This window comes from Notolepis coatsorum, assembly GCF_963971535.1.
Source record: "Notolepis coatsorum genome assembly, chromosome: 16".
NCBI classification, from domain to species: Eukaryota; Metazoa; Chordata; class Actinopteri; order Aulopiformes; family Paralepididae; genus Notolepis; species Notolepis coatsorum.
The window spans coordinates 24,796,138-24,811,630 of NC_140180.1; the positions used below are offsets into that span (position 1 = coordinate 24,796,138).

The 15,493-nt window shown below is 42.8% G+C and overlaps 1 protein-coding gene across 6 annotated transcripts in view; it reads left to right on the forward strand.

Annotated features, from left to right (window-relative positions):
* LOC311243288 (catenin delta-1-like) overlaps nt 1-15,493 on the forward strand; it is an 81,759-nt gene that overhangs the window by 23,703 nt on the left and 42,563 nt on the right. For 5 of the 6 annotated variants that reach the window (XM_084332457.1, XM_084332460.1, XM_084332458.1 and 2 more), the window contains exons 3-5: nt 7,950-8,074; nt 12,206-12,274; nt 14,428-14,541. In XM_084332457.1, the coding sequence (XP_084188583.1) occupies nt 7,955-8,074; nt 12,206-12,274; nt 14,428-14,541 (303 nt within the window). In that variant the 5' untranslated portion in view covers nt 7,950-7,954. The remainder of the gene's footprint in view (nt 1-7,949; nt 8,075-12,205; nt 12,275-14,427; nt 14,542-15,493) is intronic. The other variant, XM_084332462.1, reaches the window with a different exon arrangement.

Consider the following 15,493-nt stretch of genomic DNA (forward strand, 5'->3'; position numbering starts at 1 on the left):
GCTGGATTTTGCGAGAAGCATGCAGCTGCAGAGCCGCAGAGCTGGACAGCTGTGCCTGCACAGTGCAATACTCCAATTCAGCCGTTGGGTGGGGGGCGCTGTTGAGCGGGCCTGTGACCGGACCTGAAAGCGCCCCTGCTTTGCGGCTCTGCAGTTGCATACTATTGGGATTCGTTGGGAGCAGCACGGAGTCTCGACTCGGGACTTATTTTATTTGGAATATAATGACTGTATACGCAAAAGTAGCCTAGTTTTAAGTTAAAATATTATAAATCTACATGCCTTGAGGATGTCATTCTTTATATAGCCTGCCTATCAGGCAAAAAAAAATCGAACGGAAACACTGATACCGTGATATATACCGTTACCGTCTATGCTTCAAATTATACCGTGATATACATTTTAGACCATACCGTCCACCCCATGTATATTCATTGATTCACTTGTATACCAAAATTAATTTGAATTGAAAAATGTTGCTTTTCGCATCAAATATTGATATGCGATTAAAATTTGATTAATTTCGAGTCCCACCACTAATTCTAATGCATCTTCACTGCTGACACTGATTCTAATGTCTTCACTGCTGACACTGATTCTAATGCGTCTTCACTGCTGACACTGATTCTAATACATCGTCACTGCTGACACTGATTCTTATACATCGTCACTGCTGACACTGATTCTAATACGTCTTCACCGCTGTCACTGACTCTAATATGGAGTTGCAATTTGTACGTTACTTAACCTGAACAGCATAGACTTTCAATTTGCTGTCAGTGGACAAAAATAACCCTTTTCCCCATTAGAGAGACACCGTACTCTCATCCTTCACAGCCGTCTTGTGCATCAGACATTTTATGTTGGATTTGAGTCATGAGGGAAATTCTACAGTACAACAATACCCCTATTCTAAATTGGTATTGGCCAGATATCCGATTACAAGTTTTATTGGTTCATCTCTAGGATGGGGAGAGTGAGGGGGGGGGGGGGGGGGGGGTGCGGAGGGCTGGAAGAATGAGGGAGTCAAGAGTAAGAAGGAGGGGGAGGCAATGCTGGAAGGCAGTTGAACAAGTTGATAGGAGGACATTGCTTTCAGGAGATCTCTCTTTCTCTCACTCTCTGTCTCCCTCTCTGCTGACGGTGTGTTTTCTCTGGCCCAGAAAGAGCTGCAGTCGGTCAGACTCCTGCAGCTAGCTACTGTACGCAGGCCAAATGTTGAGTTAAATATAGGGTGTGTCTTGAGGGCTGGAGCTTCAGTGTGTGTGCACGTACGTTTATGGTTCACAATCCTGCTCACACATTTGTACGGTATTCCTCACTGCACTGCTGTTTTCTTTTAGTTTTTTTCTTTCTTTTTTTACACAACCTCCTCAAGTGACCATCTCCTTTTCTCTGGCACTCTGCGTTTCTCTCTTTCTGTCTCTCTCATTCCTCTCTTTCTGTCTCTTTCATTCCTCCCAGTCAGCCCCCTCTTTTTTGGTTTGGCCCCGCTACTAGAGCTCCACCTGTTGACTGGCGTGACCTCTCATCTTTTCTCCCATGCCATGCCCAAAGGTGTAGGACAGGTGTGTATCTGATTGTCTGAGTTGTGCACTCGGGGTGTGTGTGTGTGTAGCACATTTCTCTCTGCTAGTGTGTAACCGGAAGCATGTGCAGTCATATGGTTCCTGTATGTTTTTGTGAAACGGGGTCTTTATCCCAGCTATGGCCTGACAAGTAGGCTCTATCGGTTTATCAAATGGATATTGATCTTCCACTGATGCTTAATATGCTGTAGGCCTGCCACGATAACACATTTTGCTGGGCGATTAATTACCCCCGAAAATATCGCGATAAGCGATATTATTGCGACCGGTTAGAGAATTTTTTTTTGAGAAATGTATTTCCCAAAACTTTTATTTTGAAGCCCACCGCTCCATCTTTTCCGGTGTTTTAGACTTTTATTTTGAAGCCCACCGACCGGAGCGGAAGTATTGTTGTTATTATCCTAGCAGCATCTATGAGCGGCCAACTTGTCTCGTCCGGTCTGTGTTTTTGAGCTAATGATAAAACAAATGTTGAGATTGTTGGTGAGCAACTAACTTTAGGTTAGTTTTAACGTTAGCTACTAACGTTAGATGCAGCTACTACAGGCAATCAACGATGAGGAGGAAGCATCAAAGCCGTATAGAATAGAATAGCCCTGTGGTGCGTAGGCACGGGAGCGCAACTCGATTACCTGTTATAATAAATTAATTCATGTTTAACTTGTCCCCGTGTCCAGTCCTTTGACTAGTCCCACCCGTTCATTGTAAACAATGATGCATGTAATTGTATTAACGTTATTCTGTGTTGTAGCTATGCTATACGTTGTATTTCGTTTGTTAGCTATTTAGCTAATGTTGTTGGCATTGAATGAGCATCAACACTAGATCTTTAATCTTTATTTAGCAGTCCAGTTTCTCCGGGCAGTAGCGAGTAACTACTTGGGTCTAAAAATAGCTAACGTTACACTACAAAGAACGCTATTTGGTTAAAAGGAGCAACACTATTGAGAAATGTAGTTAAGCTATATGTGGCGTTGCTAGTGCCCCACGGAGCTCCCGTGCTGTGCTCTCTAGTAAGGCCAGCGGCCCCCCACACGGAGTGACTGACGAGGGGTACTGGTTCCGCCTCATTAAAAGAAACGCGCAAATAGCAATTAATCGCGCCCGTCAAAATCATTGCATTAATTTTAATTATCGCGGCAATTAATCGATTTATTGCTTATCGCGGCAGGCCTAATATGCTGCATTGTCATATTCTATCAATAACTGATTGTGCCAAGTTTTTTTTTCATACATTTTTCAATCGGATCTGGTTAATGATAATCTTGTTTTTCAAAGGCTCAGAAGTAAAGGAAGGTGCAGTTCTATCATGATTTGGATTTTTAAGAGTAGAGCAGATTTAATGATTTTTAGAATATTTCTAATACTTAACTTAATGAACCAAAATATTATATCAACTATCCAGTTCATCTTTGTAGCGTAGGGCCATAAATCAAGTAAAAAATTATCACGATTACCTTGGTCAATATTGAGATCATGACATCATGCATTTATTGAACTTTCATGTCTTATGTTTGATTTCCTTTTTTACATGGGATTTCCACAATCGTGGAACTATTATCTTGTTTTCATAATCATTCCGGTGTGAAAAAGGCAGTCTGGGATAATTCGGTCAACCTTTTGCTGCCTTTAGCCACCGACCGCTCTTAGCCATGGTCCAGCAAGAGCCTCTGCTCACATGCTTTGTTGACGCAACCACATAACCAGTGAAATGACGTTGGCCCAAGAAACGGGTCTTGCTAGTTGATTTTCTTTGTTCAATGCAGCCACTGACCTATATGCAGCAGGGGAAAAAATATAATTGCACTGTCTGCTTGTAGGATGTAATCTTTACTCACACATGTGCTCCTAAATTCTTTTTCCAGTTCACACACATCTATTTTTAGTCCCAAATGCGAGTGAACCGCCCTCACTGTCCAGCCCTGATGCACACACACGTACAGAGTCATGTCCCTCTCCTCATATTTGTCACTCGTTGTCCATACAAAGTAGATCCACTTTAATGCCAGTGGATGGGCTGGTGGAAATGTCTGCTCTGAAATCGAATAATGGAATATAATCAAAAGTAAATGCGCACTTGATTTTTGGGGCCAAAACGTAGCTAATGTTGGTTGTTTACCTTGACTTGAGCGTGGAGCATGCAGGGATGGATGGTGATCTCCAAGGTGCTGAAGCATATTGGAGTCTGGACGTGTTGGACCCGTTAGCAGCCACATTTCACTGCATGTTTTGTAGGGCTGGGAATCGCCAGAGGCCTCGCGTTATGATATTATCACGATATACCGGAGTCAATATATTGTTATATTGCAAGTTATTACGCTTTTCAACTGCAGCTGAAAACATCTGCTAAAAAAAAAATATATATATATATATACGGTACACACAGGGAGCGAAATTAACACTTTGCTCGCCATGGTTAAATTCATAATTTACCATCCCTCGCCAGCTCTATTTGTCTATGGAGAAGTTCCCCTTCTTTGCAGGGCTATAACTTTTTAAATTGTATTGCTAAATTGACATTATTATGGCCCATTCAATGTCTTATATCTATTGTTCAGGGTGTAGCAACGTTATACTTTTTCATTCACATATTCATACTAAAATACAGTCTAAAGTATAAGTATGTTTTTATTGTTTTCTGCAGCTTTCTCCAGAACTTGATTTATAGCCCTAAAAATGCATTATATTGATGATCAAATGCAGTTTGGTAGGAATCTGTGCGAGATAAAAAATTTCAACTGGACGTGATTCTAGGAGTTACTACGTATGATCTGATGTTGACCGGATGGGCGGGGGGTCGTTTATAATTCCGTGGGCAACGTTATATCATTCATCTAGTGTGGGTGATATGATCATCAGAGCAGTTTATATGGAACACGTTAAAAAAAAACGCTGAATCTTACCGTAGCTTCCTCATAGCGTTGGGCGATGAGCGTGGAGCAGAGATATTCATATTATGGGATGTAGAAATACCCGATCCATTTCCAGGTTGTATAATAGTATATACGTCGAAATCATGTTGTTGTCGAGTTATTTGCAACCGATCGACATCCATTGTGTCAAGATGGAGTCCTGCTAATGATAGCGAGTGCCCGGACGAAATATGGGTGAGCACCACTTCATCCACATGACTTCCTGTTGGGCGATCTGCCGATCGGCCACCAGATGGCGCTCTTGAACCGTTAGAGAGTTGAGTGGAGCTCAGCAGTATATCTCAGGTCCCCGGGGGAGAAATATGATTTCGTTCACAGATTTTTGAAATATTGATATCAAAGACGTGTTACGGCGTCTTCGGCAGAATGAGCATGGCGGGGAATGACTAGTTACGGTGTCTCCGGCGATTAAAGTGTTAAAGCCCGCCAAGCGCCATTTGCGGGCAGATTTTACGTTTGGCGGGTGGGACTGAGAGGTCTGTCCGCCATGTGGCGGGCAACGAAATAGTCAGGTGAAAACCGATCGAATAACATGATCCAATTCTTAGCGGAGTTCTCACTCGCTGTCTCAAGCACACAGACATGCAACGCGCTGCTCCTCCCTCCTCCAGCCCCTCCCAACCCCATGTAAACAGAGAGGCTAGAGTCGGGCTGGGCAGTCTGCTGACTGCTCTAACGTTAGCTACCGTTACAAAATGACCCAGTCAACTATTCACTTTTAGTTTAATACTGAGGCATTGTCCGTTATCTAGCCGGCTAGCTACTGATAGCTCCCGATATCAACAAATGCTCCAGCAAGTCTAGTAGTGCATAATACCTCCGTTGGATAGGTAGCTACCTAGTACATGTTAGCTCCAGTAGGGTCCAGCTGCAGCGCCGGAGAATCCTTGCTGGAGCTGGAGGCTACTCGAGTATACACACAGACAGTGGAGCTGTTTGCAGATAGCGAGCATTTTGACTTGTTGCGTGGTGGCGATAACGTTAGCTACCGTTACAAAATGACCCAGTCAACTATTCACTTAGTTTAATACATGAGGCATTGTGTAACGTTATCCAGCCGGCTAGCTACTGATAGCTCCCGACATCAACAAATGCTCCAGCAATAGTCCAGTGCATAATACCTCCGTTGGCTAGGTAGCTCACTAGTCACTACGAAATGTCGCAGTAAACTAAATAGTTCACTGAGGCGTTGTCCCAACGCCATCCAGCAGTAGCTACAGAAAGCTCCTGACATCAATGTCCTACAACAACAACATGCGTATTCGAGTCCCTGGCTTACATCGCATGAATAGGGTCCAGCTTTAGCTCAGGAGAATCCTTTTGCATGCTGAATGTAGCGTTTAGGGCCCAGCTGCAGCGCCGGAGAATCCTTGCTGGAGGCCACTCGAGTATACACACAGACAGTGGAGCTGTTTGCAGACAGCGAGGTGGCGATGTCTCGCAGATAACACAATCACAAGTATGATTATATAATATATATATTTTATTAAAAAAAAATCTTTATATAAAATAATAATTTCTTTTTTATCAAAAAAAAGTTGGCAGGTAAGAAATAAGCTTGGCGGGTAGATTCTTCCCATCTACCCGCCACTGGCCGGTGAGTCAAAAAGTTAATTTCGCTCCCAATATACATCAACACACAATGTTTTCAGTCTGTTCATCTCACTCCAATCATTTTTATTTATTTGCAGCAAAATGGGATTGTCAAGAAATTATATATATTTTTAATTAATATTATTTTAATATAATATCGCCACGCAAAATAAATATATAATTTTTTTTTTATATCCTAAACACTCCCACATATTTTAAGGCGTGTTGAAGTGTCCTTGAGCAAGACACTTAACCCCTAACTGCTCCCGGTGAGCAGGTTGGCACCTTGCATGGCTGCCTCCGCTGTCGTCGTGTGAATGTGTGAGGAACAAATTGTAAAACGCTTTGGATAAAAGCGCTATATAAATGCACCTTGGCATTTACCAATCTTTAATGCTGTCTTTCATCATTATAGGCAGATATTGATATTGCTAATTTGACTATAGGCCTGAACTTCATTTGTATGACACTAGAGCGCCTTGTATGAATATTGTGTGTGTGCAGTCAGGTGTGTGTGTGCGTGTTTGTCCCCTGGTGATTTTTAAGTAAAAAAGTTATGTTGTACTTTTAGATGGATTGTGATCGGAGCCGATCGCGGCATAGTTTAATTGATTGGTATAGTGATCGGTATTGGCTATATTAGGCCAGATCAAATCCCAATCTTTTTTTGGAGCCACAGACGGGCGCATGGGGACCAGCTCCAGGTGTAATGCCACTATGCCAGTACCTTGGGCAATGGCAGGAGTATGTCTTTTGGCGTGAGAGGAAACCGGAGTACCCGGAGGAAACCCACACAAACATGGGGAGACCATGCAGATTTCACACAGAAAGCCCCCCCCGTGGGGTTCCAACGCAGGACCTTCTTTTCAGTGTCTGTGGAGGTGTGTGTGTAGTGTGTACTACTCTAATATCTATTCCTCGAGTCACAATTCTAAGAACTGTTATTATTCCTTAGGGGAGGGTCCATCGGGCTGTGTTCTTCTTAAGGCCTCTACATGCTACAGCAAATTCAAAGCAACTTCAACACAACATCAGCGCAATTTCAGCGCGCTTGTTGCAGACAGTCTTGTAGACTGTGTTGCGAGGACGTTGCGTACCTGTCTCCAAAATCTAATCTAAAGACCCGTTGCGTTGGTATTGCGTAGCAGTGATTGGTTGGTAGTGAATGGGGGCGGGGCTGTCTGTCACTTCTAGTGTTTTCCTGGCTCGAGACCAAAAGAAAACTTTCGGACAGGAGCTCGAGACCAAAAGAAAACTTTCTGACAGGAGCTCGATAGCTAGTGTATTGTTTCATTACACTTGTTTAATTGTTTGTTTAAAATGAATCAAATGCAGGAACGTATTGCAGAGGAGGTCCGAAAGTACACACATTTATATAATAGCGGGTCTAAAGACTACAAGGATAGCATTATGACGATGAATCCGTGGAAGGAGATTGGGGAAACAATGGGGATGGACTGGGTTGATGTGGCGATATAACTATATTACACTATATACAAGAACACAAGCGAAAACAAACATAAACAGGGCTATTATTATACTAACGATGTATGGTTGAGAAGGGAAATCCGTTTGTAATTGCTAGAGTGCGCACCTTCGGCTGCCCAAAGTATTCAGGCGGGCTGGGCGCGCTCGAGCCGCACATCCGGGGTACATTTTGTTGCATCATAGGCTGCGCGTTGATTTTGCAGAAGCATAAAGGTAATGTGTCTGCAACACCGTTGCTTTGTCGATGTTGTGTTGAAGTTGCTTTGAATTTGCTGTAGCATGTAGAGGCCTTTAGGCTGTGTGTTTGTGAGTAACTCCTCCTCCTCCATCCCCGGGGCTTCTGTAGTGTGTATGGAGCAGTGTGAGAGCGCAGCGGCTCTCCTGGAGTCGGTCAGGGAGCAGGAGGTGCAGTTTGAGCAGCTGACGCGGGCGCTGGAGGAGGAGAGGAGGAGAGTGGGCCTCCCCACACAGGTAAACCCCCCCAACCCCAGCCTGCCTCCACCCCAACTACCACCATGATCCCCAGACCCATTCCCCAAGGTGTCCGTAGGCACCGTCCGTCTCCATCCCTGCTACTCAACATCAAGCTATTATGTATAATATAATATGTACATTCCAAACACTCACACACTTGCACCTTAGAACCCCAGTGAATTGCTAAGCCTGCCAAAACTACATCAGCTGCACTCCCCATAGTCCCTACAGCCAAAACTACATCAGCTGGACACCCCTCCCCTCCCCTCCAGCCAATCCTCTTTAACAAGTGATTCCCTCTTATCGGTCTCTCCCTGCCCACACACATTCATCCACCGTTCCCCCCCTCCCCCACTGCGTCCATCCTCCTCTCTCTGCCAGCATTCCGAGTTTCTGCACGCGTGCGCATGTCCATGTCCACCCCGGTGTCTTTCAGCCCTCATCCCACCCAGCATTCTGAGTATTTTGCGCGTGTCTTTGCATGCGTGCTTGTCCATCTGTGTGTGTTTGAGTCAGCCCCCCCCTCCTGTAACGGATCACCTCACCTGTATACATAGTTGTATGTTCTTAAAAACATGCCAGGAGATACACATCGGCACGTATTTCCACATGCCTCCCTCGTCGCTCACCGGATGTGCACATGCAAACAGGCACACAAACCACGCCGACATACCTCGCTCGCCCCTGTGATGGAATCTTAGTTATTTTCCTCTTTGTCGCAGCTTGTTGTCCTGTGGAATGCGGTCATCTGTCGTGCATGCGCCGCATAGCCCCCGCATCCGCCCCTGTGTCTTCAGTTGTGTTGTGGCTTCTTACTCTTCTGTCATTTAAATAAACAATTCACTCGTTCATTCGCTCTTCAACTTTCGATTAGCTGATGCTTCAACTTGGATGTGTTCAACATGTGTTTTACTTCCTGCATGCGAGTTGCTTTTGTTCATTGGATCCATGCACATTGTTGCATGCTCTATTGTTTCAAATGACTTAAGTTGTATGTTTTTGTTAAGTCTATTCAACAGTATACACAAGGTTTGGAAACTTCTTTCTTTCCTCTACAGGCTGGTAAATACCTAAATGTACCAGGTTACCAGCGATTTTCACCGTTTTACCACACATATTTAGAAAAGTGTCTCCAGTGTTTGTTTTGTTGATGGTTGGTTAGATATTTAGTTGTCTAAAACATCCTGGTAACATCCATTGCTGGTGGTTGGAAATGGTCCCAACTTCTCAAGATTTCAATGACTAGTCTGTTTACTGGAGGCTGGCATCTTGATTAGAATGTAACATTTTTTATTTTCACTCCTAATTCACATTCGATTCATCATGGCAGCGGCCAGTAAACAGAAAGACTGTTGGAATTGAGAAGTTGGACGGACCATTTCAAAAACTTCGTGTTTGACACATTAGTCATGATTTTATGTTTATGTAATATAAAAGTAAGTAAAATGAAATTACATGACATAATTTCACATTATGTTATGAAGCAAGCAAAGCGTAGCAGTACATATACAGCCGGGAATCAGCCATACCATCCACAGCTAAAAGTTACCAGAATTCGACTGTTATTATAACCTAATTTATAATGTATATTTTCCATGCAACTGTATTATTGGATACTGATGATGGAAAAATATGATCAAGTCTCTCTATTAGAGAAATGTCCATGCATCAAAGGTGCTGATACTGGTTTCAGATATCCGATAATTAATGCAGATACCGGTTTCGGATATCGGATTTAATCCAGATACTGGTTTCAGACAGCATCATTGGTAAGTAGGAAATGGGTCTAGGCAGGGGTCCAAAAATTGGCCCTTTTAAGTATCAGCTGATCCGTCTCTGCTCCCTGTTTTATAACTGGGAGTTAATTGGTTGGACAAGGCTGGCTGTAGCCTCCATGTCTAGTTTCACAGACTGAGTCTTGTGACTGTCACTGGGTAGGCCAGACTCGGCCCGTGGCCCAGGGAACCTCGGGTTCAGTGGAGGAAGAGGGCGGACTGCTGGAGGCTGCTTGGTAGAGTGTGGGGTTTAGAACTGTAACGGTCAGGGGTTGATGGGTCACCGCAGGTGAAATTCAACAGGTTTTTGACCTCTAAAGGGTAGTGATCAAAATCTTTGTCTTAAGGTGTGGTGTTTGAAATGGCTTGCTTATTAAAAAGTTATTTTGATGATGTGTGCTCGACAAATACCTCAGAGGTTTATCATGTTACAGTTGTCTGGAATCGGACCCCCCATGCTTTTGGCCTGCAGCCAACAATCCATATTTTGTTATCAGCTGTCAAGAACTTTGCTTTGATCCATGGTTGGAAAATACCTAGTTTGTATAGGTGTTAGTATTCTCAGGACAATGTTTTAGGTTTTTAGTTTTTTTTAAAGAAAATACAAATTGAAAAAAAAATTAAGTGTATGAAAAGAGCCCCTCTTCCTGTAAAATTCTCCAAACATCCACTCTCTCACTGTATTTGAATGAACACTCTGCCCCCTTGTGGACAGAATATACACTGCAGTAGGTAATCATTTTACTGCATATTATGTAGTCTGTTGTTTTACCGCTGAGCTAATGAGATGGAATGTCATGTTGGATTCAGTTTTTTTTTATCAGACTGTGTACCACATGTCTGCTTTGGAGTTGCTGTGTAGTTTATTTAGCTCGATGACATGGTTAATATCGAGTCATTCATATCAACGTGATGATTAACAATTACAGTAAATTATGTGCATGTTTGTGTCACAGGCGAGATGGGGGTGGGGGGCAGGGTGACTGGATGCATTCCAAAAATGACTCCTTTATGTGTGGCAGTGAGTCACTGGCCATAAATATGCAGGTCAGGGCAGAATACTGCTTTAGCAGCAGTAAGCTGATCGTGAGTGGGTTTAGGGAGATGACCCTAGCTTCTTTTTTCGTTTTTATAGATGTAATGGTGATATTTGAGAGTAGAGCTACAACTAATTTGATCGATTAATCTGTTGATCAATAAATTTATTTCATAGAAAATAAACATTATTTCTCGTCTTGTACAATTCTCTGTCAAAACAACAAAATATAAGTGTTAACAGGCTACTGCTGTAGTAGCTACAGGCTACTCTACTTCAAAATGGCTTCAACAACAGGCCATGGAGGTGCATCATAATATAGACACAACTAATCAATTATGAAAATAGTTGCCAACTATTTTTATAATCTATTAGTAGTTGCAGCCCTATTTGAGAGCAGTAGTCATATTGCAGACACACAATTTCCAGTTTAAAAAGCCTGCATTTCAGGATTCACTGATGGCAATATATTTAAAAACCGTTTGTATATGTTAGGCCAGTGTTTCTCAAAGTGGGGGGCGCGCCCCCCAGGGGGGGGGGGCGCAGAGGCATGACGGGGGGGGCCTTGAGATTTATAAAAAGAAAATTGGATTACAGAAAATTATCACTAAAGTGCTATCTGTTGCAGTTGCACTGTTCTCCATGAAAATACCATTTCTGAAAATCATTATTTAATAAAACACAGAAAAGGATCACCAAGTTACTCTGGATAAAAAAAAAACTTTACAGACAACATTGAGACAAAGCTTCCTGACACATCTCCATCCAAACTCTTGGAAGAACTCTTTGAAATCTCATCTGATACCACCTAGAGAGCTAGTTTCAGAGTGTGGTGCTGAGTACCAAGTATCTCATCTCATGGCCCACCAAGTATCTCATGATGCAGCAGTTAAGGTGTTGATACCATTCAGCACCACATACAGTATCTGTGTGAAGCTGGCTTTTCATCCATGACAGCTCTGAAAACAAAATATAGGGCCAATTTGAAAGGTCACGATATTGGTGTTATTTCAATCAATTTAAACATGGCCCATTTCATGACTATTTTGTTGGGGGGGGGGGCGCCTGACAGATATATATTTTGGTCCGCCAAAGGGGGGCCTGACAGAAAAAGTTTGAGAAGCACTGTGTTAGGTGGTATATGTTAGGCTAAGGTGTTAGGTGGCATATGTTAGGCTATGGTGAATGACATGGATGTTGCTTTGTGGTGTTGCCTTTCTTAAGTCTTGGTGAAGTTGTTGATGGCATGTTGGCTTATATGCTATGTTTTTGTGAATGTTGATGCTATGATTTTGACAGATGTTCTCCCTCTCTCAGAACGGTCGCTTAGGGGATGCGGACATAGAACGACTGAAACTGACTGACGGATACATCAACGGGACACAGGTGTGTATGTGGCTCATCGTCTGAGCATCATAGGCCGGTTGGTTAAAGTTCTACTTCTTGTGACACAATTTGCCTGGATGTGCTGCTATACAGCTATGTACCAATGCAAGCCAAAGGTTTGAGAGGGAGACAAAATATTCTATCACGTTATAAAACAGTTACATTTGGCTTAAATGTTTTACTATAAACCACCAAATCTATCAAATGGACCCTACTTGGTTAGAAAGTGTGACTAGGGGAGCTCCCGTAGCTCACCGCATATCTCGGCGCTATTTCTGCGTCGGGGAAAACCGTGCTCGTCATGGATCTGGGGGACACGAGTTCGATTCCCGGACCCGCCGTCATTTCTCAGAATGTCTTCCCCTGCTCTACATCCCATTTCAACCTGTTTCTGTCGGTCATGCTTGACCAGAAAAGCGATAAACGCTAAAAAAATAAAGTAAAAAAAAAGAAAAGAAAAAAAAGTGTGACTAATCGACTAGCTAGCAAACTAGGTTAGATCACTCAAATCTAGTGGGAGTATAGCGCTAGTTGTTTTAGGATTCTCCATTCACATTAGGGGTGTAACGATGCGACCTCACAACGATTAATTTCGATTACGATTATTCAGGCAACGATTCAATGCATCATGAAATCTCTTCATTTGACCTCGATTCGATACATTTTCTATCAGTTAATTCCCCAAAACATTTTGAATACACAAATGTGGCTGTGGGAACTGATTCACTCAGCATGAATGGACTATAGGTAAATAAAAACAATACACACGCACACAAAAAATTTGAATCGATGCATTGTTACACTCCTAATTAACCCTTTCTCTGCCACGCTTATGTACATCCTTATACCATCCTCTGCCAGCTCTATTTGTCTATGGAGAAGTTCCCCTTCTTTGCAGGGCTATAACTTTTTAAATTGTATTGCTAAATTGACATTACTATGGCTCATTCAATGTCAATTATCTATCGTTTAGGATGTAGCAACATTCTACTTTTTCATTCACATGTTCATACTAAAATACGGTCTAAAGTATAAATATGTTTTTATCGTTTTCTGCAGCATTCTGCAAAACGTGATTTATAGCCAGCCCTAAATGCATTATATTGATGATCAAATACAGTTTGATAGCGATCGGCGGCAGATAATTTTTTTTAAATATACGTGCTTCTAGAAGTTACTACTTATCATCTGATGTTGACCGGATGGGGGGGGGGGTCGTTTATAATTCCGTGGCCAACGTTGGATGATTCATGTAGTGTGGGTGATATGATCATCAGAGCAGTTTGTATCGAACACGGTAAAAATAAACGCTGAAACTTACCCCAGTCTCCTCGGGCCATTGGGCGATGAGCGTGGAGCAAAAAGATTGCTATTATGGGATGTTGAAATATGCGATCCATCTCCAGGTTGTATAATAGTATATACGTCCAAATCATGTTGTTTATTGAGTTAGGGTGAGCGATCGATTATCCAGTGTGTCAAGATGGAGTCCCGGGAGCTATAGCGAGTGGTCGGACCGAATTTGGATGAGCACCAGTTTCCGTTTGCTGTTTGGGCGATCGGCCACCAGATGGCGCTCTTGAACCGTTGGAGAGTTGAGAGGGGATCAACAGTAGATCTCAAGTCTCCGCGGGAGAAATATGATTGCATCACCGATTTTTGAAATATTGATCTCAATGACGTGTTACGGCGTCATTGGCAGATTAAGCATGGCGAGCAATGACGTGTTACGGCGTCCTTGGCGATTAAAGGGTTAACATACATGAAACTGTTAGCATTAGCTTAGCTATGCTACACTTTTGAGCTATCATCTCTGGGAGGACCATGCTAATGCGTTCTAGTTTTTATATAGCAATTAGGTGAGGGGTTATGCTAAGGGTGGCTACAGTGTGTCATTGAGCTATGATTTCAGGCCCAGCCGAAAAATCCAGTCCAACTCCATAATTCAGTACACATCACAACTATTTTATAACATGTATATAATGTGAAACAAATCTCTGAATTTCCTTTACCTACTTTCAGTATATGTAGACAAAGTGTCTACCCCTTGTGTCTAGTATGAATGCGTAAAGGCGTGACAAAAGGTGAACTTTACTTGACCCATCTTGTGGTGTCTTGTTTGATGTTAAAACGCTGGTGTGTGTGTGTTACAGTACAGAATGGTGGACCCAGCCCACGGTGCTCTGGATGAGAGCTACACACCAGAAGATGACTCTGCACATTCAGTCTTCTCAGACGAGGGCACCACACGACGACCAGACAACGGCGTAAGGACACACACACACACACACAGACGATTCATACACATTTTTAATACTTTATTTGAATCCGTAGAACAAATTACATTTACATTTATTCGTTTAGCTGACTCTTTTACCCAAAGCGACTTACTAGTTCTGTACAAGTCAGCAGGAAGGGTACAACTCTGGCAGCTAAGGGTCATTAATAGGGATGCCCCGATCACGTTTTTTGCCACCGATCGTCGTGAGCCATATCGGCCGATACTGATCCGATACCGATCGTTTTTGATTAAAAAGAAATTAAAAATTATTTTATATAAAAAGTTTTTTTTTTTTTTTTATAAAATATATATATTATATAATTAGACTTGTACTTGTATTATCTGCGAGACATCGCCACCACGCAACAAGTCAAAATGCTCGCTATCTGCAAACAGCTCCACTGTCTGTGTGTACTCTAGTAGCCTCCAGCTCCAAAAAGGATTCTCCGGCGCTGCAGCGGGACCCTATTGGTAACGTTATGCTTTGGTCATTTCACATTCAGCAAGCCCTCAGCTCGAATACGCATTCAATCAATGTTATAATACATTGATATCAGGAGCTATCTGTAGCTACTGCTAGCCGGCTAGATGACGATAAGACAACTATTTAGTTCAATCGGACATTTCGTTTTGAACTGTGAACTAACGTCAGCTAACGCAAGCTAACGCAAGCTAACGGAGATATCAACATGGACTACTAGACTTCCTGGGGCATTTGTTGATATCCGGAGCTATCAGTAGCTAGCCGGCTAAATACCGTTAGACAATGCCTACTAAAAGTGAATAGTTGACTGGGTAATTTTGTTTAAACAGTAACGATAGCTAGGTAGCTAACGTTAGCTCAGGTCGAATGCACTATCTAGACTCAGCAGAGGAGGTCCGCCTCCTCTGTGTTTACAAACTCTACACGGGTACGGGCGGGGCTAGGGAGGAGGAGC